Source organism: Ambystoma mexicanum, chromosome 11 (assembly GCF_040938575.1).
Source record: "Ambystoma mexicanum isolate Mex_15411 chromosome 11, UKY_AmexF1_1, whole genome shotgun sequence".
Lineage (NCBI taxonomy): Eukaryota > Metazoa > Chordata > Amphibia > Caudata > Ambystomatidae > Ambystoma > Ambystoma mexicanum.
The window spans coordinates 755465514-755492964 of record NC_090934.1 but is presented as its reverse complement, the minus strand read 5'-3'; the positions used below and the strand labels follow the sequence as shown (position 1 = coordinate 755492964).

At 45.1% G+C, this 27451-nt stretch overlaps 1 protein-coding gene across 3 annotated transcripts in view; it reads right to left on the bottom strand.

Annotated features, from left to right (window-relative positions):
• Window positions 1-27451, bottom strand: part of IRAG1 (inositol 1,4,5-triphosphate receptor associated 1) — a 1278759-nt gene that overhangs the window by 579502 nt on the left and 671806 nt on the right. For all 3 annotated transcript variants that reach the window (XM_069623652.1, XM_069623654.1, XM_069623653.1), the window contains one exon: window positions 26996-27057. In XM_069623652.1, the coding sequence (XP_069479753.1) occupies window positions 26996-27057 (62 nt within the window). The remainder of the gene's footprint in view (window positions 1-26995; window positions 27058-27451) is intronic.

Here is a 27451-nt window from a genome sequence, read left to right as displayed (position 1 = left end):
TAATATGAGTAATTGTTGGATTTGCACGCATTTGCCACAACATGGGAACAAGGGACTGGGATGGTATATACATCCCTTACCTCTAACGACTTCCTGCTATGCCTCTCTTAGAGCACTCTTCTTTGGCCGATGGAATGATAGCATCTCAGGGAACTTCGATGGCACTAATTTGAATGAATTTGAGAGACGTGAATTGACTCCCCTGGGATGCTCGCTTTTCGCAAATAGGAGTAGACCTAATATCGCTTCTATTAGGCCGTCTGATAAACTTTCCTTTCCTTTCCAAAATCTAGTTTCTTTCAAGATGGCTCCGATAGGCAATAAGGATGCCATGCCTCCTTCTTATTCTGTAAATCACAATCCCGATTCTGTCCCTTTCTGTGTACAAAGAAATGGCACTAGGCCAATGGGAGATTTTGAGCCTTGTATACATATTGTAAATTTGACTGGGGAAAATAGGCCTTTGTATGTAGGGGGACCCGTTTATTTTGTTTGTGGTAGTTTAGCTTTTCCCTGGTTGCCCAAGGATTGGCAGGGGACTTGTTATTTAGGGATATTGTTACCAGGTGTATTTATAGCCAGTACCTTAGAGGTATCCAAGGCTCGCCCGCGACGAGATAGTGATGGAGATACCCCCGGACAAGTGTTCGGGGATATAGCCAAATCAGTAGTCCCCTTTTGGGGACAAATAGCAAATTCAGAAAACATTAGGGGATTAGCGAGGGTATTGGAGAAAACGATCAACCGGACCACGGACATACTTTACAATATGACCTTAGAGCAAAAGGCGATAAGATTGGTAGCACTTCAAAATCGAATGGCATTAGATGTCATTTTAGCCGAACGAGGTGGAGTATGTAAATTAGTGGGGTCCGCTTGTTGCGTTTTCGTACCAGATTCTTCACCAACAATATTTAAAGCAATTCAGAATTTACACATTCTTAGTTCTGAAGTCCATATCCCTGTAGGAGACTGGAGCCTTAGTACCTGGTTTTGGGATTCTCTGCGATCTTGGGGGTGGAAGGTGCTTTCTGTCATTTTAGGTATTTTAGGGACTCTGTTATTTCTTTGCTGTTGTTTTCAATGCCTCCCAAGTATATGCGGAATGATGGGGGAATGTTGTGCCCAGGTAATGAGCGCAATAGGGCGAAAGATATACACTCCGAAGACAGCATCTAAAGAGTTCATGTTGCAAGAAGTTCTTACGAACGACCTTATGGCTATTGATATTTCAGACAATGATGCGGAACCTATGAATGATAATGCCTTCAAGTATTTTCGAAAGTATTAGAAAACTATGTTTTAGCACTTGGCATAGGCCAAAAGGAGGGTCTGTGGAAATCGATATAATATTGTGACCCCAGTCGCATTGTTTAAATGTATGTTGGCCTACGCCAAGCTGTCTAAAGAATATTGTGAACATAGGTTCCACGGCAAGGTCTTGACCTTAATGTATTGTGTAAGCTGCCATCTTGGATCTAGCCGCCATTTTAGGTATTCTTGCAGTGTGGAAGTCACCCCGAATCACAAAATGGAGGCCGAATGACATTGCGAGTAAGACTTCGGCCATGGTGACCTCCGCACACGTGAATGAATAATATGTCCGCAGGCTACTTGTTAGGGTCATGAACTAAGACCCTGTCCTCTGTTTAACCTAGGTGTAAATATGTAACTGTATCAGCGGAACCGATCTAATATATGGAGATTGCATGTTCGACCTGGCTACGAACCCTAGCCATGGTTCCAGAAATGGTTAACTTGTAAGAGGGCTGGCCAATGCAGTACTAAATGTATAAAAACCCAAGCATCCCGATGATCGGTCTCTCCCACTTTCAGTGCGAACCTAACGTTGAAGGTTCATGTGTTAGTCAGAGGGCCGAATAGCTATTCCCATGTCAATTGACCTTGATAACTTGGTAACTTTGTAACTTTGAAATAAAGCGCTTTATATGGTCCTTTGTAACCTGTGTTGGTGTGTTTCCATTTGGGCTTCCCGGCCTCATGTCAATTTCTCTGTTTCCACAACCCCACAACATGAACTGTTACTGGTGGATGCAAGAGCAACAGCGGCAGGGTTAAGCTCAGAAACGCAAGGGAGGCAAAGTCAGAATGTAAGGATATCAAGATGATGTAAAAACAACAGATCTTTAGTTTTCTGACCTGAAGTAAGGAAATAAATAACACCAAAAGACAGGGACTTCAAGAAATGAAAAAAAGCCCCACACAAGCAGGATTACGTGTCGTGCAGGATTACGTGTCGTGCGCAGTACCTGGCACTGAATTCTTGACTGCAAGAGGCCTGCTGGGTTCCTCAGATTAGTGGCAGTGATGAAGGCCCAATGGCCTGGGGTAGCCTCTTCATTTGGCGCTCTCCTTTTCCTAGAATGCACCTCCCTCTGAGATGTAGGACTGGCAATGCAGATGCTGGTGGTCTCACAGAGGCCTGCAGAGCTGAGGCAGCTTCCTGGCAACACATCTTCTTGCTTTGCTGGACTTGAGCTGTAGTTGTGAGTATGTAGTGGTCAGAAAGCCTGGGGCACTAGCTGTCATCCATTTCTGAAATGCAGGCTGAGCCTTTTACTGCTTCCTGGCTGGTAGCTATGAACCCCGGAGAGGCTGGCTGAGCAGGGCAAATGCCCATAAGAACCTCTTAGCTGTGCCCGACCTTTGGGTAGATCGCAATGAAGTGGTGGTTCTTCATTGTTTGGGGTTTGCCCCTTAATGGGCTAGCGGCATCCAGTAAGTGACGTGGATCCCTGCTAGGCTTCCCTTCTGCAGGGTCTTTGCTCTCTGCTAGCAACAGGGGCGCATGATAGTTCTGAGGGGCTGGTGTACACAGCTCTAAGCAGGACACGTGGGTGTGGTTTAATGTAACTGCTTTCTTGTCTTTCATCCCAGGAATGCTCGGTCTAAAGCACAGGTCTGCAACCTGCCTTTCTCCACACATTGTGGACTATTACTCCCATGATCCCCCATCTTTGACTATGCGGGTAACGGTTGATGGGAGTTGTAGTCTATAACATCTTGAGAGCCAAAGGTTGCAGAACCCTGGTCTAGAGGATCATTTTACTGCAGAGCCCTGAGCATCAGTGTATTTGGAAGTCCACAGGGCGGGGGACGGGAGGACGGAGGGAGGGGGCAGCGCGGGAGGTAGATAGGAGGTATTTCTTCTGTATTACTTAAAGTGCCAGAGTTCTGTTACAGGCTCGCAGAGCATGGAGGCAGTTTCTACTCACTTACCAGCTTGCTGATCTCGTGGCGTGGAGGAGCACAGAGCATGCTGTGTCTGTTTATGTTTTTTCCTCTTGGCTCCCGAAGGCAACAGCATGCAGGGCTCTTATTTTCTTCCAGCAATAGGACATTGTCATGGCTCAGAGTGCTCTCCTGCACACGTGAGGGAGGTGGACGTCACACATGGGGGCAGTGTTTCTGTTTTCTTCTGCTTTCCTGTGCTTTGCCAGACAGTGGTGGGTGTGTTTTTTCTTTCTCTGTGCAGATCACGTCCTATAAGCAGGACTCAGAGGATCGTCTATGCAGAGAGGTGGAACCTGCGGCACTGGTGACTTTTTTGTTCAGGTGCAAGAGCGCCGCCGTGGCGCATTCAGGCGCGCAGAGGCTGAGCTTGGAGGGAGCTCTCATCTTCAGTTTTTATCCGGGCTCCAAGGACATCAGCAGCCCAAAACTCATGGGTACCAGGCAGGGACCAGCGGGACCACAAGAGACAGCTTTAGAGACAAGTGGAACCCGGGTTTAGGGGTAAGCTAATGATTGTTTTTTTTTTCAGTTCGTCTTCTTCAACTCAGTTCTCTCAAAGAATTGTCTTCTCCGTTCTCCCCCTCATTTTGCAGGGACACGATACCAACTCCTGCTGTCACCCGAGTGGAGACTGGTCAGTCTTGAGCCTCGTTCAGTACCAAACATTCCAGTCGCACCCTTATGGGACACTACCCAGGTCAGCCATTTGCTTATAAGTGGTCAGTTAGGCAAGTAGTGGGTTTTACTAAAATGGTGTCCAGAGCTTTCTCCACAGGTTGAAGTGTTCATAGTGGTAAAAAAACACAGTAAGCACCTACTGATTTATGTGTACACTGTAACACTGTACACTTAAACAAGGAGTGTTTACACTTTCCGTTTACAGTTGGGCTGGGAAAATAGTTCTGGGGCAGCGTGTTTGCCTTGGAAGCAAGAGAACAAAGAGCAACACAGGTTCAAATTCCAGCCCTGCACTGTATTAACCGCAATATAAAAGATGAATTAATAATAACAAAGTTCACTTATCCATTGAGCATGTTCAACATAGTTACATTTTCACTGAACACGGCGAAGTGTTTTTTTAGCACACTTTTTTTAATTAAGGTTCACGTCTTCAACAAGTACAGTATAATAAACACAAAATATTACAATGATGGTCTGCAGGATCTGAGAAGGTAACATACAAAACATAGAAATATCCAAGGACATGTCCACATGTATCAAACCAGTATAATGGAGATGCGAGCACCAGTTCACAACATAGGCAAACATCGATCATGTACTGCAGCCGGTATATAGAAGAAACAACAAAACAAAACACACAGCAGTTGCCAATGACAGCAAACATGTAGCTCGGCTATGGCGGGTCCAGAGGCTCCTTCGCAACTGGAGTATTTTCTGCATGCTGCTCTTTAAGGAAAGCCAAAAATGGGCCCCAAATATCAAGAGACCTAGCTGTGGCAGCAACCATGGAACAGTGGCCCCTCTCCACATCACAGGACCATGTCATGGATCGCAAGCAAGAACCAATCATCAGCGGTGACTTGTTGGTTCATTTCAAGAGGATAGTACGGCGCACCAGAATCACACCAATCACCAATATCTTCCTATAGCCCTTAGGCAAGCTGGGCAGCCACCCAAACATACAACCAAATGGCTCACACAGAATCTCATGCTCCCACACGCATGCAAATGTAGAGACCACCTGACACTAGAATGAAGATAGCGGCGGTCAAGACCACATCATATGTAGAAAGGTTGTCGCAGATTCATGGCACCTGGGACATTCACCAGACTTAGTAGGATCAAATAACATAGGTCGAGATGGGGCAAGATAGATCCAATCTAGGGTTCTAAATTGGATCATCTTGTACCGAGTATTCATAGTGCAAACGTTTGTGGTTTCACAAAGCTTGGCCCATTGCCTGTCACTAAACTCAATACCAGTATCCTCCTCCCATTTTACCATAGCGACTGATAAACCCCTCAGAGCCTCTTGATGGACCATACCGTAGATGGAAGAAACACGATTTTCAGCATTCACCGACTGGATCAAAAAGTGCAACATTGGTGTAGTTGGCGGCTCAAGCAGGAATGTCGGGAAACAGGCCCGGAACGCCATACAAAATCTAAAATACTGAAACATGAGATGAAATCCCGAGCCCATCCTGGCTGCAAACCATTCCCTAGAGGCAAACCTTCCCGCCGGTTATAAGTCAAACATGTGTCAAACACCCATGGCCACCAATGCAATTGCAATCGCCCCGTCGCACATCGGTTTCAACACCCTGATCCTCCAAGCGTCAAGTACCGGAGCATAAGTGGGCATGATTTTCAGATGTCCCAAAAGCCTGGATGGTACTGGCAACCGGGTCATAATGGCATTATAGTCCACCTTTCGTACATGAGTGTGCCCTGCAGAGAATAAGGGTCGACCGGGTATTGCTCGATGTGCACATGTGGGTAGAAACGGGAGCTAGAAATCTTATAAGTGACAAAATGTAATTGAGAAGCCAAAAAGTAGAGTTCCATATCCAGAGCACCCAACCCCACTGATCATACGGTACAACCAATATCTCCCACCAAACTCAAATGGCCTCATCACGAGTTTGGCGGTAAACCTTAAATCCGGCGGTAGTGCTATTACCGCCGGATTTAAGGGTCCGCCAAATCAGGGCTTTGGCGGATTTCTCCCCAGCTCTGAGCTGGCGGGAAATCCGCCAAAAATGTGTGCAATTACCGCTGGCGGGAAATCCGCCGGCGGTAAGAGCGCGAAAATTCCCCATTGAGCCCAATGGGGAATGGGGAATTCCAGAATGGGCTCAGTGGGGAATGGGCCCATTCCGCCAAACCCGTGATCCCGCGCTATTAGCGCCGCGGGGTTTGGCGGTAGGGCTATTAACGTCAGCGCTAATAGCGCCGGCCTTACCGGCCAACTCGTGATGAGGCCCTTTTGCGGTGCAAAGCACGTTTTTTAGCAGAGATTTTAGTTCCTCAAAAAACAATACTCTGGGTGATACTGGTATATTTTGAAAATAATACAATAATTTAGGTACTATCACCATAGCTTAACCACTTTCAAAAAATAGGCCGGCAGCCCTACCTCCTCCAGGACTATAAACAAATAGCCCCAGTCAATGGAGTCAAACACCTTTTCAGTGTCAATTTGGGCGCCCGCTGCCTGTACATTTGGATTCATCTGTGATAGAATAGGAAAGAAACGGTGTAGGTAAAGTGATGTAAACCTTCCTGACATGAAACCTAACTGATCCGGGTGGATAATAGAGGTAAGATGGGGACGAATACGATCAGCTAATATTTTCGCAATTCAACAGAGCGATTGGCCTCTACGAGGCACAATCCAAAGTATCTTTACCAGGTTTTAAAATTAAAGACACAACTGCCCCGCGTAATGTAGTAGGGAGCTGCCTAGACTGCATGGAGGCCTGCCACATTCTAAGCATATGATCCACAACTCCAGGCAAATATTCTTTATATAATTCGGCAGTAATGCCATCTGTACCTGGGGCCTTGAAGGAGGGTAGCGCCTTCACCGCTGCAAGAATATTGTCACCATAAATAGTGAAATCCAATGACTCAAGAGCAATGCGGTCCAACCTAGGCAGGGACGTATCACATAAATACTGAGCTCTCAGCACCGAACCCGCCTGCTCATGAGCAGCATACAGTTGCTGATAAAACCTCAGAAAAGCCTGGAGAATCTGGTCTGGGTCCGACACCACCCTCTCGTCTTGCGTGCAAGTATCAGCTATATCACTGTCACTTCCCTCACACTGAATCATAGATGCCAAATGGCGCCTTTGCCTCCCCTTGTCACCATATTTGCACACCATAGCTGGCCTCACTAAATACTGCACTTCAAGATCAGCCTCTACCTGGAACTTGTCCAATTTAGTATTAATGGCTGCCAGTGTTTGTGCATTATCAGAATCCGCCAGTTGAAGTTCATGGTTCCATATATCTACCTCTAACGAAGAAAGATGCCACCTAATATCTTTGAATATCCCATGTTCCAGAGCAATGCAGCCTCCCCTAAGATACACCTTGAATGTTTCCCAAATTGTCACCGAAGAGGACACCAACTTCACATTACATTCAAAGAACGTCAAAAGAATTTCACGAATCTCCCCATGAAATACCTCATCATGCAATGCCGATGCCTTAAATCACCAAAACAGTTGTGTAAGTGTGTTCTGGTCCATTACAACCGTCCACTTCAACGTGGAGTGGTCTGAGAGCCTTCTAGGAAGGATCACACAATCTCTGGTCAGATGGATCAGCAGCAACCCAGAAAGGGCACAATCAATGTGAGAGGACATGTCATACACTGACGAATAATAAGAACATTCTCTATCCACAAGGTGAATTGTTTGGCACACATCCAATAAACCCAGGTTGGTCATACACCTTACAATCATACGGGCTGCCTGGGAATGAGGCCTGGAACCAACGGCAGACATATCTTTAATGGTGTCCAAAATCATATTCAAATCGCCCACCCAAATAAGGTTAGAATGGGCATACTCATAACTTTTATGCAAAAGGTTCATATAAAATCTGGATCATCTGTATTAGGTTTGCATATTTTAAAAATAGTAACTGGCCTACCAGTCAAAAGACCCGCAATCGGCACAAACCTACCCTCCGGATCTGCCTCCCTCTCTAGAAGCCGGAACGTGATGATTTGCGAATTAATGTCATCACACCACGGGAACAGGTTGAGAAAGTGTAAGCCCTATCACTACCGCAGCCTCTGGCAACCCCTTCATTGGATCGTGCTACTAGATGGGTCTTGTGAAGGATCAGAAATGAGAGGCGGACACAGGGTTGTAATATTTTTAGATTAAAACATTTTATTCAACATAAAAATGGGTTGGAATAATGACTCTCAAGCCCTATCCTAAAGAAAGAGGTTCCCTGCCTAGGAAACGAAAACTAAGAATCAGTTTGTGTCAAGTGGTTAGTAACTTAGAAACCGTCCTTGTGTCCAAAACATTCTAAACTAACCCTCACTCTAGAAACAAACATTTAAAGGTGCAAGGAAATGTCTCTAACTTATGTTCAATGTAAAGTGTTCATAAACAAAATATACGGTTACATCCAAAAGGTGTTTTTCAAAGAGTAACCCTAGATCCAGAGGGTGGTTCCCTTCCCCTGGATTATTAGGTAGGATGAAGAGGTGTCTCTTTTAAACAATAGTATCTATTTATCACAAGAGTGTCTCTATCCAATAATTCTGGGAGGTCTTTACTCTGGACTCAGAAATCTCTTGTTTAAAGATAATAAGTTCCAAAATGGTCTTTCATTAGCTTTTCTTGTGACACTGAAGTATTGTCTGGTACACTCCTCTGCCAGAAATCATCTCATATGTATTTCAAGTCTCTTGGTATACTACCCTGCCAAGTATTTTGCCAAGACATTCAAAGTTCTTTTACAGATTCAAATGCTTTGTATATTTGACTGTCAGAACATCTTTCATGGCCACAATGCAGCTTTGCAAGACTTTGGTGGATTCCCTGGTATACTCCCCTACCAGGAATCCTGCTGTAGGGTTTTACAGATCATCTACTATAATCCTCTACCAGGTTCTTCCCCTTCGAATATCAACTGCCTGGTGTCTTTTCTTTACCAGGACTTCTGATTGGTTTCAATGTCCGTTTCAATATACCACTTCAGCACCTGCTTTGTTCTGTTTAATGTATTTGCTTAAGGTAATATTTGTTTCAGCTCTCCCCCACATTGACATCTCATGCAAAGGTATTTGTTCAATTTTCATTGTTGCACTTTCTCTTGTCAGTATTCAAATCTGTTTCCTTTCAAGCATCGATTTAATATTAGTTCTTGTCTGCTTTTAAATTACATTTGAGGATTGCTTTAATATCAATCTCACATAGTTCATTCACTACATTATATGTCGGTACGCCCCGGGGTCCCCAATGGCTCTGGGCAGACTCAGCGGTTGTCCACGGCATCTCCAAAGTATGGTGCACCTCTGCCGTGAAGCTTCTTCCCTGGATTGGCTTTGGGCACGAGGAAGACCTCTCCACAGCATTTCCTGTGGCTCCGCATTCACTCGCTGGTTTCCCTCGGTGGCCTGGACTGGAGAATTCTTTTTCCCGGTGCAACCGTACCTCCAGGAACTCTGCTGTTCCCCTCGGTGCTCCCACTGTCCTTTGGGTAAGTCTGCTGCACTTCTCCCTCCTTCACTTCACGCCAGTAAGTATGACTAGTATTCACGAGCCGCCACACAGTGGTGTCCGTCTTCTCTCTGTCTGCTTTCTCCAGCATGGCTCTTTCCCGTACTGATTCCTCCTTGAATATTGTGGATGCCATTTTAAAGGTCCCAGGCACTTTAACTCCAATAGAACAATTAGTCTGTACGTTAGTCTTTGTTTTGCATCAACTCTTCCCTCCTCTTCTTCGTCTCAGTACTTGAGGCTTTTTGGGAGATGAAGTACATAGATGCAACTGGAGTTGTACAAGGATGCTGTTCAAAACATTCACATAAAGAAATGTCAGTAACAAAAGATGTATGTATGTTGTCAATGATTGAGGTGTACATAGAATTCTGAAAAGATAGATAGTATGCCATTAGAAGTTTGGTCATCATAGGGATCTCATTAGGGGAAAGGCGAGGATACCACATGTTGTCCAATGGAGTCAGCCCTTTCCCCTGGAAGTCATCCCCTCTCATGTAATCCTCCCTTATATAACCACCCCCGGAGTCAGAATCAGGTAGCAGGTGCCGTTCCCTCACCACATGGGAGGAGGTTACATCCGGGTAATCAATGATGACTGCATTGGATTCATCACAGTCTCTTGTAAGCGAATTAGCTTGGCACCATGTCTTTCATAGTAGTTCAACACCTGGCACACCTTGTGTGGCTTATTCAAGCCCCTGACATTACAGCTCAATATATCAGTCATTGCCAGAGCACAAAATCTAGAGACTGAAAAGCAGCACTCACACCTCCACCCACAGCAATTGCAGACTCATGCAGACTCAACCGCCTTTCTCAAACACTTTCAGAGCGTGAACCGTTTGTAAATGTTAGTCCCAGCTTCACACGAAACCCCTTCCCCCACCCACACTGCCAAACAACAAACTGCAGTGAAGTATCCCACTCAACAACTAAATACCCTCACAAGATCAACTGGGTAGCCACCCGAGGGTGTCGGACTCGGCAACCCAACCTGTGCACCACTCCAAGAAGAGGAGGCCCCTTGTATCATAACAATCAACCAATTTATGGACTGTAATGTTACATTCTTATCATGTATTTAATCGACCAAAAGCTTTGAATCACTGGGGAAACAGTTAGAACAGCGCAAAAGCAACATATATGCTAGGTGAAAAATGGCCAGAAGACATCCAACAGTATCACATGACCTCATAACCGAAAGCATCAGGCGTAAAAAGTGCCACCAAGGACACACAGCAATAGGTCACAGTTACCACCCGCCAAACGCAAACATTCTCATTCCTTGGGCAGGGACTCCAGGAAATCATGGACCTCTGTTGAATCAGCAAAGAAGTGAGTCTTGTCGTTATGTACTGCCCTAAGTTTGGACCGATATAGCACTGCATACTAAAATCCGTGCTCCCTGACAGAGCACTTTGCCGCAGTGAAGGTGATCTCACTTTCTGGACTGCTGGGGTAAAATCCAGATAGGAAGAGACTTTGGCATCTTTATATTGGAGGTCTCCCAATTCACAAAGCCTATGAAGAACAGCATCTCGATCCCTATAGTTCAAACATCTCACAATGACAGGGTGAGTGTTCTGGACCGGTTTAGGCACCAGCGGAGAGACCCAGTGTGCTCTCTCTACCTGAAACTGAGAAGAGAGTGTAGGGCCCTCAAGCACCTCCCTGTTACGCTCACCTGGTCTCTGCGGAGGCGTTGGGGCATGGTTGCAGCCCTCCCTGAACTTGAATCACCCCCTTCAGGCCTCTCCCTCAGTAGAAAAGCTGTAAGCAGTCATATGTGGTGATACTGCTCCTGCGTGGAGATAAGAGTGTGTGAGTGCGCCAGTCTGTGATTGCTGTGCCTCTCGAACCCTTCACACCAAAGTACGGTTTCTGTGAGCATACGCCGGACCATAAAGCTCACCTGTGAATTATGGAAGATAAGCTCTCCGTCCTGCTACTTCTGGCAGGGGCGCGTTGAATGGGATCTAGTTCCTTCACCGATCCCTGATAAGGATTAGTCCAGTCCAGCTGCGACTATGCTTCTCCTTATGATTGGTAAGTCTTTCTTGAGCTCTTGTGATGCTGTTGTTCTGTTTAATGTCTTTATATGTTGCTTCTATTTATGCCCGCAATAATGCCTCTCTTCTGTTTTCTTCCCTTAGATGGAAATGCGGCCTCAATGAAGCTGTGAGACGCGGCCGGATGGAAGATGGATGCTACTGCAATGTTCAACAGCAGGTAAGTGATGGTTTAAGGTAAAGTGCGAAGTATGGCGAAGCGCAACCTTAAATGGACTGTTTTTTCTCCCTTCTCAAGCTCTTCGCTCATCCACCTCCAACTCCCTCAGGGTCAGTCGCTTCTCTAAGCAATGAGTTAGTGGTAGATAACTTTCTTCGGCCGGGGCCTCCCTCTGGAACAGCCTCCCTGCCCCCCTGAAACTTGAGGCGAACCATTTCCGGTTCCGGAAGCACCTCAAAACCTTTCTCTTTGCTTCTGCTTTTTCTCCTCCTCTCCCCTGCTGAGTTCCTGGCTTTTACTAAAACTGCACTGGTTTACCTGGCCACCCTCTGATCTCGGGCCCCGGTACCCCCCTCCCCAAGTCACACTCCTGCACTGCCCTCCTGGAAACCACCACACTTGGGAACTGTTCTCTGTATCCCCACAGTCCTACCACTAGCACTTGCCATCTGCTGGCCATACTTTGCTTTGTTATTTATTCTATTATCCTATGTATTGCACTGTCCCCTTCCCCCTTCACCACCTGCACTTCCCCTTCCCCCCTTCCCATGCACTTGCGTGATCTGAATGACACTTGGCCTAGCAGGATCGCGGTCTGTCTTTCCTCTATTCCCGCTCCCTTGCCTCGTCGCGCCTTGAAACACTTGTGTATAGGCGCGTTATAAATGCCATATCATATCACATCATATCATATCATGTCTAACCTTTTCTTCTGTTTTTCCTTGCAGCTGCTGCCGTCGACGATGGAGCGTGTTGTGCTCCGGTGCCAAGATGAAGATTTTGGCATTCCGGAAAGTGTAAAGATGAATACTTGGTTCGCCGAAGAGATGTACAGGTAAGAACAGCTTCCCCCAGTTGGTAAGTATGCTGGCAGGAAGCAGGATGTCCAGGGAGCAGGATCTTCAAAGGTAAGTCTGACCTCAGGCGACGGTGAGCGTTACGCTGCTTGCAAGTGCAGAATAACAAAAAGCGTCTGTCTTGAGGATCAGGGCAGCTTATATAGCTGAGATCGTGGGCACCACCATTAGGGCCGGCTTACCAGCCACACCCTGCCACTCCTAGAGAGTGAGCATGTGTAAAGGCAATCCATTAGCAACCACACCCACGAATACACTTGGGGCTGCTTAATGGATGGAATGTTCAAATTTAATGCATCCTGCTTAATAGATGGAATGTTTAAGGTTAATGCATCTGAAGTGCTATGTCCATAATAAAAGATTTTTGGTGTTAAATTGATGTTCTTGTTTACTTTTGTTCATGAGCCTGGCGCCAAAGGCGCCAGGACAGTTTCAACCCAGGTCTACTGTGCATGCGACCCCTGCATGCCTGTGCCCCTGACTTCATGACCATGACAGCACTCCCCCTAAAGGCCCCTCTCAAGGGCGGTTCTCCTCCCGGTCCTGGTTTGGTAGGATTATTGCAATGGAACTGTCTGAATAAATGCAGAGCATGACATGTTCTCTGGGTTCCCAAGTTCGGTCTTGAGGTCCGTAACCTTTCCAGTCAATTAAATAATGCAATTTTGATCGAACCACCTTGGAGTCCAGGATGGATTTGACTTCATATTCTGGTTCCCCATCTATTACTTCGGGCTCTGGCGAAGAACTAAGCCATGTATTGGACTTCATTGTTTTGAGGAGAGAGACATGAAATACAGGGTGAATTTTCATGTGAGATAGTAACTCCAATTTCATGGCGACAGGATTGATTATGAACTTTATAGTATAGGGGCCCAGGTCTCTTGGCCGGAAAGCTCTTGGCCCCTTCAGGGGAATATATTTGGATGCTAACCACACATTTTCTCCAATCTGATAGGTGGTACCTTCCTTCCGATGTCGATCAGCAAACAGTTTTTGTCTTTCCTTAGCCGTGGTCAGATGCTCTGTCGCTTCCTTAAGAACCTGAGTGTTGGTTTTATGCAAATTTTTTATGGCTGGCATTTCCAGCGTATCGGGTGGATCAAATACTGATGTACTCAGATGTCTTTCTTGCACAGTGTAGAATAGATTTTGCCCTGTACTTGTGTGAACTGAGTTGTTGTATGCATACTCAGCTATCCAGAGTATATTTTTCCAAGAATACTCGCACTGTTGCAACATACACCTGAGATATTGCTCTAAAGTTTGGTTGGTTCGTTCAGTTTGCCCATTACTTTGAGGGTGATGGCTTGTGGACAACCGGAGATCGTTTTTGGCAATCGTACAACACTTTCTCCAAAAGGCAGAAACAAATTGAGTTCTCAGATCAGATTCTAATATTGATGGAAATCCATGCAATCGAACAATTTGCTCTAGGGACACAGAAGCGAGAGTTGACGCAGTTGGGAGTCCCTTCAGAGGGATGAAATGGGCCATTTTGGAGAATAAATCCACAACGACTAATATGGTGTTGAATACATTGCAGGGTGGAAGATCCTTGATGGAGTCCATTGACAGGGTTTCCCAAGGTGCTGGCAGTACTGTTAGGGTATGTAGTAAGCCAGCAGGGTTCTGTTTCTGAGACTTGTGTTGTGCACAGACACTGCAGGTTTCAATAAATTGGGTGATGTCTTTTCGCCAGGTTGGCCATCAGTAGTTTTGTTTGACCTTAGCCTGAGTTTTGGCTATTCCTGAGTGTCCTTCCACTAATGGATCATGGTAATTTGTGATGATTTGCTTTTGCAGTTCTTTGTCTTGGACATATAATCGTCCTTGGAAATATGGTAGATTGTCTTCAATGGTGTACTGGTCACCTTTTAACAGCCATTCCTGTTGTATTGATTGATGCATCAGGGATTGCAAACAGATTATTTGGTCATCCACACACGTGGTGGCAGATATTCTGGTTTAAATCCATTCCTGAGGAATTATGGCGATGAGGTCGGATGCTGTAAAAGCCTCTTTTTCTTCACTCATGCGTGAAAAAGCGTCTGCTTTCCCATTGCATACTCCAGGTATATAAGTGATAATAAAATCGTATTCCACAAAAAAGACAGCCCAATGAAGTTGACGCAAGGATTGTGCTTTGGCGGTTTTCAAGTATTGCAAGTTACGGTGGTCTGTGATAACAGTGACCGTATGTCTCGCCCCAAGAAGGTAATGTCTCCAGGATTTCAATGCTACTTTAATCGCCAGTAATTCCTTATCTGTGATTGGGTATTTCAACTCGGGGGCTGAAAATGTGCAGGACCGGAATGCGACGGGGTGTAGTTGTCCTGTTTCAGGGCCTCGTTGTGACAATACTTCTCCCATGGCTATTTTTGAAGCATCTGTCTAAACTATGTAAGGTAGGTCTGGTCGTGGGTGTCGAAGAACTGGTGCTGTAGTGAATGCTAGTTTCAACTTCTGGAAGGCTTCTTCAGCTTCTGTCGACCAATGGAACTTTTGATTTTTCTTTAACAAGGAGGTAATTGGATGTACAATTTGTGTAAACTGACCCTAAAAGTTGGCGAATCCGAGCACACTTTGCACTCCTTTCGTGGATGTTGGTGGGGGCCACTGAAGGATTGCATCCCCCTTTTGTGTATCCATATGTAGGTGTGAGCATGAAACCGAGAAACTCCACCTTGGTTACATGGAAAAAAAAATTTCCAACTTGACATACAATTGGTGTTGTCGAAGCTTCTCTAAGACTGCCCAGACATGGCCTTATCTGTGATTGGGTATTTCAACTCGGGGGCTGAAAATGTGCAGGACCGGAATGCGACGGGGTGTAGTTGTCCTGTTTCAGGGCCTCGTTGTGACAATACTTCTCCCATGGCTATTTTTGAAGCATCTGTCTAAACTATGTAAGGTAGGTCTGGTCGTGGGTGTCGAAGAACTGGTGCTGTAGTGAATGCTAGTTTCAACTTCTGGAAGGCTTCTTCAGCTTCTGTCGACCAATGGAACTTTTGATTTTTCTTTAACAAGGAGGTAATTGGATGTACAATTTGTGTAAACTGACCCTAAAAGTTGGCGAATCCGAGCACACTTTGCACTCCTTTCGTGGATGTTGGTGGGGGCCACTGAAGGATTGCATCCCCCTTTTGTGTATCCATATGTAGGTGTGAGCATGAAACCGAGAAACTCCACCTTGGTTACATGGAAAAAAAAATTTCCAACTTGACATACAATTGGTGTTGTCGAAGCTTCTCTAAGACTGCCCAGACATGGCCTACATGTTCTTCCATGGAATTTGAGTAGATAAGAATGTCGTCAATGCAAACAAGAGTGCAAACGTCCACTAGTTCAAGGAGTACATCATTCATAAAGAATTGGAACGCAGCGGGGGCATTGCATAGCCTGAAGGGCATGACGTGGTATTCTAAGAGGCAGTACTTTGTGCGTAAGGTCCTTTTCCACTTGTCTCCCTCTTTTACTCTTAAAAGATGGTATGCTCCTCTTAAATCCAGTTTTGTGTAGATTTGAGCCTGTTTCACTTGGTCCAGGAGCGCTGGTATAAGTGGTAAAGGATATCGATTTTTTACTGTGATCTGATTGTTGGCTCTATAGTCGATGCAAGTTCTTAAGTCCCTCTCCTTTTCAGGCACGAAGAATAAGGGTGAGGAGGCAGGTGACTTGGACGGGTGAATGAAACCGTTCGCCAGGTACTGATCCAGGTAAGTTCTAAGATGCTGTTTTTCCTGTTCTGTCAGAGCATAAATTCGGCTGCAAGGGATCGGGGCTCGTACGTAAACTAACCATCCCTCTGATCTAGCTCGATTCATTTTCCGATTCTGCAACCTATGATCGAGTTGCACCGTCAGGTCTATGTAGTCCGCACAACTCTCAGGGGGATTCACCACTTGCACCAACAAATCCTTAAGTTCTCCACATAACCCTTGGTAAAAGAGTGTAGTCCTCTTCTCTTCTGGCCAGCTGGTCTGGGCTCTGAGACAATTGAAGTTTGTAATATAGGTTAATAGATCTTGACTCCCTTTTCTGAGTAACAACTCGTTGTCCAGAGCTTGTCCTTGAGTATGACGGGCAAACAATTTCTCCATCTCATGTTGGAAATTCCCAAATATCCGGAGTAAAGGGTCATCTTGATTTATCAAAGGTATAGACCAGTCCGCCGCACTACCTCCTAAATACAAGAGTACAAACGCCACTTTGGCTTGGTCATTAGGAAAGGCTCCTGGTCTGCACAATAAATGAAGGTGACATTGGTTCATAAATACAGTGAACTTGTTTGGGTCGCCGATAAAACTTTCGGGAGAGGCTAGACGCACTGCTCCTGGAAGAACCACCTGAACCGGTGTTGATTGTTATGGTGTGGAAGAATGAGAAGAATGGGTCACTCCAGGCAGTGGAACCTGTCCTGCTTGTGCGTGTAGCATTTGTCTTGCCAATTTGTTAGTTATTTCTCGAGTTACAATACGTTCCCTCCATAATGCATTGGTTTCCTGTCTTGAAGCATGTACTTCAGCCTGTAATTCCCCTAGTAAGAGGGCTAACTGATCTGTTTCTGAAGTTTCCATAACGCCCCGGCAGAGAGTATTAGAGGCTTCTCGTTCGGTTACGCTCACCTGTTCTCTGCGGAGGCGTTGGGGCATGGTTGCAGCCCTCCCTGAACTTAAATCACCCCCTTTAGGCCTCTCCCTCAGTAGAAATGCTGTGAGCGGTGGTACGTGGTGATACTGCTCCTGCATGGAGATAAGCGTGTGTGAGTGCGCCAATCTGTGATTGTTGTATCTCTCGAACCCTTCAGCCCAAAGTACGGTTTCTGTGAGTATACGCCGGCCCATAAAGCTCACCTGTGAATTATGGAAGATAAACTCTCCGTCCTGCTACTTCTGGCAGGGGCACGTCGATAGGGATCTAGTTCCTTCACTGATCTCTGATGAGGATTAGTCCAGTCCAGCTGCAACTATGCTTCTCCTTATGATTGGTAAGTCTTTCTTGAGCTCTTGTGATGCTGTTCGTTCTGTTTAATGTCTTTATATGTTGCTCCTATTTATTCCCGCAATAATGTCTCTCTTCTGTTTTCTTCCCTTAGATGGAAATACGGCCTCGACGATGGAGCTTATTGTGCTGCAGTGCCAAGATGAAGATTTCGGCGTTTCTGGAAAGTGTAAAGATGAATACTTGGTTTGCCGAAGAGATGTACAGGTATGAACAGCTTCCCCCAGTTGGTAAGTATGCTGGCAGGAAGCAGGATGTCCACGAAGCAGGATCTTCAAAGGTAAGTCTGACCTCAGGCGACAATAAGCGTTGCGCTGGAATGTTCAAGGTTAATGCATCCTGCTTAATGGATGGAATGTTTAAGGTTAATGCATCTGAAGTGCTATGTCCATAATAAAAGCTTTTTGGTGTTAAATGGATGTTCTTGTTTACCTTTGTTCATGAGCCCGGCGCCAATGTCCACCCAGGTCTCCTGTGCATGCGACCCCTGGATGCCTGTGCCCCTGACTTCATGACCATGACATCCATGATAAACTCCTCCATAAAGACCTCCATATTCTGTGAGGGGATTGATTCAGGATTCCTACAATGCAAATGTTGTTGTTATGCGTTGCCTCCAAGTCCTCATTCTTGTCTTTAATAGACTTCACCTCATACTGTAGGGTCTGCACAGCTTGACACACCTCCATACTAGTGTCCTCAAGAGTTCCAATCCTGTGTTCCACCTTGGAAATGTGACCATTTTCCTTATCGATCCGACCCTGCATACAGTCCACTTTCTACACAAGGCCATCAAGTTTGGTGCAAAACCGGACTTCATCTGGCTAGAACAATAGTCAGGTCAGGAGAGGAGTCAGAAGGCGTATAACTAAGTCAGGATCATTCCGGGCCTCCCCCCACTTCATTGCTGCCGTTTCTGCCGCAACGGCCACTGCAGCTCGGTTTTTAAGCATGGCAGGGCTTTCTTTATGCATAAGTGAGTGTTGGAATTGGCGCTTATTTCACTTTGCCATGGGTAGCTGCCAGACTGCACCCCTCCTCATGCAACACATGCACGTAGTGGCTCCCTGAGCACTAGCGTGAGGTCCTGCCACCAGATTAGCACAGGCAAAGGCAAGATTCAGCAGCACTCCCCCCCTCGTCTTGTAACAGGTGAGTCAATCATGCACCCCCTCAGGTGATCCAGACCCAAAGTATGAGGTGCATACAAACAAATAAAAAATAATATTGGTGCAAAAAAGCGTGAGGGCCACGGGAAAGAGGGAGAGTATTTGCATGTTGTCAAAGTCAGTGACTGCATCCATCCTCAGGGCTCCAACACAGCCCCCAGTAGCCAAGACACAGCACCACCTCCTTTTACCATCAGTGCGCTACCATACAAAAAGTCACTCCTGACCGACCCACCTTGAGTCGCAATAATGGCAGTGCCGTCAGCAGCAACCCCTCCATATTGCCGTGTCAGGATCTCCAGTTGACCAACAGGTCGCACCAATACTGTCATTGCCAGTGCTGGAACCGGCAGACAAAATGTCCCCAAAGAGCCTCAGGCGCAGTCCGCACAGGAGGCAATCACCACCACAGTTGGCAAGCAGTCACACGTCTTCAGTCACCGCGGGTCACAAGTACAAGAGGCCCACTGCTCAAAGCGCCACCTCGTGGGGGAAGCAGCCCTCTGCTAGTCGCATCCCAGGTGTGGTAGGAGCTGCTAAGCCACAGGCATTGCACCGATGTACCTCATGCCCTGTCCCTCCAGTAAATTTCCAAACAGCAAGCGCAGGCATCGGATCTACCTAGGATCACAGGACCATAATAACCATGGTGACCTGTGACCTTTCCTGTATAAAAGGTCGAAACCCAAACACGGAGCTCAGCGGACATCTTGGTCGCAAGCTTGGGAGCGCCCCAACAAGGTGTTTTTTGAAATAAATGGTGTTGGAGTGGGTTTTATTTCATGGTAAATGGAACAGAGTGCTGGCGATTATATTAATTTCACAAACTAGTGGGCCATTGTTTAAACCACATTTTATGTCAGGTTGTACAGTGAATGCTAACGTCAATACGAAGCCAAAGAAAGGCAAGATATACTGAGAAAGCCCTTTCCACTTCCCAATAGTTCACATTGTTCTGTGTGACACATAACACCATATAATATGGGCTAGACCACTATGTAGTAGGATAGCAAAACACATTAAGTGAAAAAAAAATACAACTCTAGGGCCAACAATTGTATTAATTGTGTAATTTGTCGCTCTTGTGAATGACTATTCTACTATTATTATTAATACTTGATCAGTCATTAATGCACGTTTCTATCATAGGAGGGAAGGTGGTACTTCAAGGCTGTCAGGTAAGAGTTCTTAATATTTGTATCTCGGATTACACCATTAACATTAAAATGTACAGAAATAACAATAACAACATAAATCTGCAGTGCATTAATAACAACCCTCAGACATTAATTATGATACAAATGTTAAAATCAACAAAATCAGACTGTCCTGAATGTGGACCTTTTCATTAAAGCAAAATGTATACTAATATTTATTTCGTCCGCAGAAACCCCTCATAGATCATCTTGTCATGTTGTCTAAGTTTGTACTTTGTGTGCTCTATTGTTTAATGCTCTATTTATAAACCTCACCAAGTTTTACAAGAATGGGGGCACAATACAGTTGAACAGCAAGGACATAGCGTTCTTGCATGATCTGATGTGGTGCTCCAGGAAGTGTGGGTTTAACCACTCGTTCCTCTCCATTCGGTAGAATGTGCAGATCAGAAGGAAATGGGCCAGATCTTCATCAAACCCCATACCACACTGGCATTTTGGCGAAACCCTGCACCAAGTTGTCGTTTTAAAGAGTGGTAGCACATTCAGTTGGGCCATGGTTAACAGCCTCCTTCCTGAAGGGGAATTCATGTTACTAACGGGCCCTATGCTTGCAGAGGCATTGCTAGAGGGGTTTCGGGGGGCGGTGGGTGTGGGCTGAGGGAGCTATAGCCCCAGATCTTTTAGTTGTAGCCCAGGATAGAAGCTCAGGGGTTACAACCAAAAAGGCTAGCTATGCCCCAGTCCTGACAGTCCCAAAATCAGCATAGTCTTGGATCTTTTCCAGACCCAGCAACACCCCTGCGTGCTTGTCAAGGTCTCCTTTAGCTCACCATATGTAACCGAGGAAGGCAAAGATCTAATTCTATCTGCATCTGAAACCAGCGCCCTAATTCTGGACCATGCTTCTATGGCTAATTTCACTTGTGCAAGATTACACTCACTATATCTGCCCCACTTACACCAGTTATATCATTCCAGAGTTTGCTTCCTCCCCTATACCAGTCATAGTTGTCCTTTCTCGCAGAGGCCTCCATCTCCAGGAAACCCGGCACTACATTTGGGTTATCCCAGATGCTCAATTTTAGCTTGGTGTAGTACAACAGATGTCTAGTCTGTGCTAGAGATTCAATACTCTGAAGCCCCAACACAATTCTAAGAGCACTAATTGGGCACCCAGGAGGAAGACCCACTATTTCCCTCAAGAATTTAGACCATGCATTGTCCAGGAGATTACAATTTCTATGGCCCCAGATTTCACTTACATACAGCATCAGTGACCACACCTTCAATTGAAGACCTCCAAACACTTATCAACCTGAGAGCTCCAAATTGATAATAAAATCTTAGGATTCCTTTAAGTCTGGCGATTGCTCTCTCTGCCTGATATTTAATGTAGCCCATTTAGAGGCCTTTCCTTGTAAACCTCAGGCCTAGGAAGACATAAGAGTTCACGACTTCGATTGGCTCACCTTTTATTTTCCAACTATAGGGTCTGCTTTTTTGTCGAAAATCTTGATTTTAGTTTTGCTTTTGTAACAGTTTAAACATATTCAAAGTTGCTGTGAGTTGCATTGTTGAAAAGTGAACAATTCATTAATATTTCTGGTCAAGATAAACTTGGTTGCAAATCCCTAGATAATGTCCCATCGAAAATGAGACCATATGTTATTAGGTCAAAGGTACAAATTGATAAAAACATTTTTCTTAATATCTATTTTTCTGTCTTTGTTATGTTCTAATTTTAATGGCGATGTTTGCTATTATCTTTATTGTATATACTTTTAAATGTGCAGTGCTCTGTCGGCTAACTGGCAAGGGTGGTACTTAATCAAGTACTTGTAATAAAATAAAATAAAAATCATTGAGCTGTTTTGTGTTAGTTGTGTCTTCAGGTAAAGATGATGATCTCTGTGTATCTGATTCAGGCAAGTAGAATACTGGTGATTTTGACATAATTGCACATCGACGGAAGAACTGCTATGTGTATATAACAGAACCATCAAACGCAGCACATCCACCTTTAAACATGCCCATTTGCTACCTAATAATCAAAAGGCAGATAATGTACTATTATTTGACTCCAAATTGGTGATAGAAACCACAGGTCTTCTTTAGTCAAAAGTCATAAATTGCCAACATCTCCTCCTTAAAGGGGAATGGTACTGAGAATGTGTTTTCAGCATGAAACACATGCTGTCCAGATTATGGATTGTACGTAAAACATTAAAGATTTGACCTTGGTCTACATACATTTTTGTATGGATCAATGGCTCTGGTTTTCCATTGACACTATTCCCATCTATTCAAGAACTAGCACAGTGAGAGTACTGAACAAGGGGCGTTGCTAGGTCTGGAAAAGATCCAGGACTATGCTAATATCAGGACTGTCAGGACTCAGGGATAGCTAGCCTTTTGTTTGCAGCCCCTGAGCTTCTATCCGGGGCTACAACCAAAAGATCTGGGGCTATAGCTCCCCCCAGCTAACCCCTAGCAGCCCCTCTGGGCGGAAGAACACAGTGGACGTTGCCTACTGTTTAACCTTGAACACACCACATACACACAATTGTAACCTGATGAAAACAGTTTACCTGGCTGTGCCTCCACCCGCTTTCTCTACTCAATGTAAGGGAGGCATGGCATCACAAGTAGACAGTGACACAAGAACTGCTAGTTTCAAAACCTTTATTGATGGTTTAAAAGCAGTTGGAAAACTCCTATCTTGCCCTATAACTTAGATATGAGTATTCTTGAACATCAAACTATAAGAAATTAATGACAGTCCTAGCCATTCCGTAGTCAAAATAAAATGGCCTATAGTAATAAACCTAATGCCTGCCCTCTTTCTAATACAATAAATGTGTTTAGGGAATGTACAATGAAAAAAGGAAAATCAGTGTCCAAAAGAAATATCATTATGGCTGAGTAAACTCCCTTCCCCACGTTTTGTAGCACGGGGTAAGGTGGCATGCTTGGACCTTCCGACACACTCTGGCTTCAGACAAAAGGATGCAATTTGTTTCGTGGGCCAGGGCGCACTTGGCCTTCCACAAAAAGTCACTCGTTTATGGGCTGTACCTCTCAGCTTTCTCTCATTCCAGCCCAGGTCTCCGTTTAGCTTGTAATACAGTGCAACAAAGGTTTGTTTCTTTCTGGTTACCACAATTCAGTACAGGTTTCCCTCTGCCGGGCTCAAACCTTTCAATCACAATCTGTGCGGTCCCTTCCCCAAGCTTCAATCACACCTTCATGGGCTACCCTCCGTCGGGCTAAAGCCTCCTTACATGACCACTTCAACCTTCTTTCCTCAAATGTTACTTTTCCTCTCCTACAGCAAAGCCTCTTGGTAAATGAAATTTCTAGCAAAGTACTTATTTCAAAGGTCAAAGATATCTCTCACATCCTGGTTTCCCTCTGCTGGGATCAAACCTATCAACAGTTCAAATCTTGCATCTCAGTTTCTTTCTCTTCCCACTGCATCAGACATTTCACAGCCAATTTCGATTGGGAAATCTTCTTTCGCTGGCCCACTCTGTTACTTTGTATCTTTAATGTACAGTTCTTTACAATGCTTTGCTTTCTCTTGTGTCTTATCGGCACACACGCAACATTCATTCATAGGATACTGTTGCAATCAAGTTTCATTTAACACAGACCGGACTTTCATTGCTTTCATCAACTCACCGGCTGTGTTAATTCTTTTTTGTCTTTCGCGGCTTGGATCCTCAAGCCGAGGCTGATACCACAACTGCTGCTGCACCTTCCCAACTCTGCCGTTCACCTGGGAGAGTGGCTGGTATCCATGAAACACAAAAGAGGTTTGTCTCTTCTCTCTGACTGGGCTTCCTTGCGCAACCTCCAAGGCCCTTCGGAGGTAGCGATCTCTCGCCAGGGTGTCCAAGGTTTCTCTGTACCTCGCTTCGGTCCCTCACCCTGTCGCTCTGCTCTGCCTGGTTCACCGTCGCCCTGGAAGAACGGCTCCTTGATGTGCATCGCCTTGCACAGAGTGTGTCTCAGTGTTCCACCTTTTAACCATATGGGGAGAGCTAATAGTTACCAGATGTTTGTAATTAAGATAAAGTGCCTCGCACTGCCTGATCTTATTAGTGGGACATGTCCAATGTATTGCAGGGGTGGTACTCCTTTTAGCCTCAGACCGCCTCTTCCTCAGCTCAGTGTTTGTGTAGGAAAGGGGGGATCTGGGAAGTTGTAATATCCTAAAAAATAGGATGGGACAGGGGTATTTGGAAAGGGGGGACACCATGTCTCACCATTGGGTGTTCCTCCCCCACTCCCTGCGGACGCCTCACCCAGGTGATCCTCCTGCACTTGTCCACCCCCAGGGACTGGATCCAAAGGCAATGGCCGTGCCCTGGCCACTTAAGTGAAGGATTCCCGGGGTCTACGCAGTGAAACATGCTCTGATTTTTCACACCAATGATCACAGATCATGTACATTTTAATTGTGACTCTAAGAATGATAGAAGCAAGAGCACGCTGTTTGATCGCAATTTAAAGCTATGCAAAGTTTAATTGGTGGACAATATCATGGTAATCATTAAGGTTTTTAAAATACTTTCTGCCGACATGCATCTGAAAAGACCACTGCAGATCTCTTTATATTTTAGGACCCTGTTATGTCGTGATGTAAATATGCCTCAGGGCACTGCCCTTTAAGAGCAAGGCTCTTCAAAACAATTTGGTATTTTGTTGTTTGTGAAACCTTATGCAGTTCTCAGGTTCTCTGGCAGATCGTTCTAGAATTCTGCCCTTTCACTCATAAGTGTCTGCCTATTGTGATTTAACTAAATATTGGCATTCTGAAGGCTACCAATGCAAGAGCATTTAGATTTTACAGCACAACTTTCACCTACATCACTTTGCACACAATCAAAAGTATTTTGCATTGCATCCTCTACTTAACTGGAAGACGCTCCAGATGGTCGAGCCATGGTGTGATGGAAAGATCGCCTTCAAGTGGCAAGACGATCCCAGCAGCTCTGTTGTGTATCCCCTTCCACTTGGCCGCGCAATAAGCAGTTCATGGACTTAGAGAAATCAACCTGTTGCAGGGTGATCATCCTGGCCAATGAGTCCCGATGCAGAATATCAAGAAAGGGACCAAGGTTCTGATCCACACGCATTATTGGTTGGACACTTCCTCATGATTAAACACGATGCCAACGTGTTTTGCTGCCTGGAAAGTCAGCAGAGAATGTCTGAGAACCTGTTGTGATGGGAAGGTTGGATAGGTGGCAACTTGATAATCTTTAGTCACTGTCTTATGTGTTATGCTTTAATGTTATGAATCTTCAAGTTTGTTTACATTCATGTTCAACTGGCTGTGTAGGGGCAAGGTTTGTTGAAGCTGCCCTAATATTTGGAATCAAGACGTATGTTCTACTGCTCTATGTTCCTTTCTGGCCTCTATGAGTGATGACTCAAGTTCTCAGTCAGGTTCTGTCTTTCACCGATTCAATTAGGAATCCTGGATAGTCTCTCCTCCTCCCGGTTCCAGCGAGCCTCCAGCTGAGCATCATCTGCATATATCTAGAAATCCAATGTCTGCCCAAGATGGTTGCCTGCCAGTGGCTGCATGTAACTATGAATGAGGGAGTGGATAAGGCCGAGCCCTGAGGAACCCCTCAGCCTTGGCAGCTGGCATTTGCCGCTCTCGCTCAGTTGCTGCTCGTCATGCAGAAACACGGTCATGCAATGTATACTATTTCTAATCGTATGCATTGATAAAGCAATTCACAATGCACCGTTCTAATGAAATATTCATGATCTGTGATTTCACATCATGTCATCAAAGGGCGCTCTTGGGGTACTACTCCGCGTGTTTAGTTGTTACTGAACACAGTGATGGGAAGTAACACAAGGCGGAGTCGGCCAGATTGCTTCAAATGTTGAGTGCTCACTGCTGAGATGTGCTGGAGTTCTGCAGGTCATAGTTTGCAATCCTGGAAAGGTCGGCTCTGCCTTCCGTTCTTCAAGGTTCATGAAATGAGTACCAACTTCTATGATACATAAAAAATGTTCTACGAAAAAGACTTTGGGGTAATCGCTATATGAATAAGAGATTATGGTGTGATTCACACTCCTGGTGCAGCTGTAGGGCCACCCTGGGAGGAGGAGCCCAGCTTTTAGAATGCCACGGTTGGCTCTCATGCGCTCTCCCAGGCGGAAGCCGCAATAGATGGTACAGAAGTGACCTTGGAAAGGGGCACTGGGGCCACTTCTCTAATAGACAAAGTGCACCCAACCCAAAACGCATGAAAAACAGGGGTTGGGATAACTTTCACTGATACATTTAAACATTAAGAAGTGTGTAATCTTATATGAATGACACAGTTTGCTCCTGCGCCTAAAATCCTAAAATCCTTTTAAAAAAAATATGTTTAATAGGGAAATGCTCTGTGAATTAGGCCCTAAGTCTCAGATTTCTACTGATGATTTCCATGTTCTGGCATTTAGAAAAAGTAGAATGTATCTTTTTTCAATATACGTATTTATGATTTTCATGAGTAAATATAATACACAGCATGTCACCAATAAGATAGAGTGACCTTTCAAATGTATTCTGTCATAACGCAGTATTCTAGATTCATGTGCCACAACACAATCTATACAAGAACCCTAATTCCCCCTCCCCCTGCACTTTATGACCCCTTAACAAGCGCAGAGACTAGCAAATAGCTGATCCTAAAACGACCTTCTTCAAGACATCCACAATTCTTATAAGAACCTTGATTCCCCTGCCCGCCTCCTGGCAAACACCTCTAGCCAATGACTGACCCTAACACTACCTTCAAGACATCCACAATTCTTATAAGAACCTTGATTCCCCTGCCCGACTCCTGGCAAACACCTCTAGCCAATGACTGACCCTAACACTACCTTCAAGACATCCACAATTCTTATAAGAACCTTGAGTCCCTCCTTCCAGCTGCCCCCTGGCACACACCTCTGCACTTCATGGCCCCTTAACAAACACAGGGACCCGCCAATGATTGACCCTAAAACTACCTTCATGGCACCCACAATTCTATTCGCCCTTCATACCTTCAATCACCAAAGTAAACGATGAAGTAAACATGTCTTACCAACAGAGGTCAATGAGGTGCTTGATTGCCGGGCCGGCTGTTTCACGACTGGACTATGAGATCTTTGAAATAAAATATACAAACACATATTAAGTATGCCCCTTTTTAAATCATCCTTTATCAATCTACATGCTGCTTTGGAATGTCACCAAGAAATGTTAAGTTTGAATCAGATGATGTACAATATAGTATTATTGAATCTGCTAGTAATATGAAAATTCTGTAATATCAAGTACGTGTTTAGTGAGTGTTGTCTTGCATGTGGCAGTTGGTTCGGGCGGCCTGTGTGTTTTAACCGTATGTGCATTGTGTTCGTGTTGGTGTGTCTGTCCTGTGATGTTAGGGTGTGGTTGTGTGCACTGGTTAGTTGTATATATAATGTTCCAGAGTCGCTATGGCTGATGTCTATGACTATCTATTATGTTGGTGTGTATTTGTGTAGTGATTGATGGATAT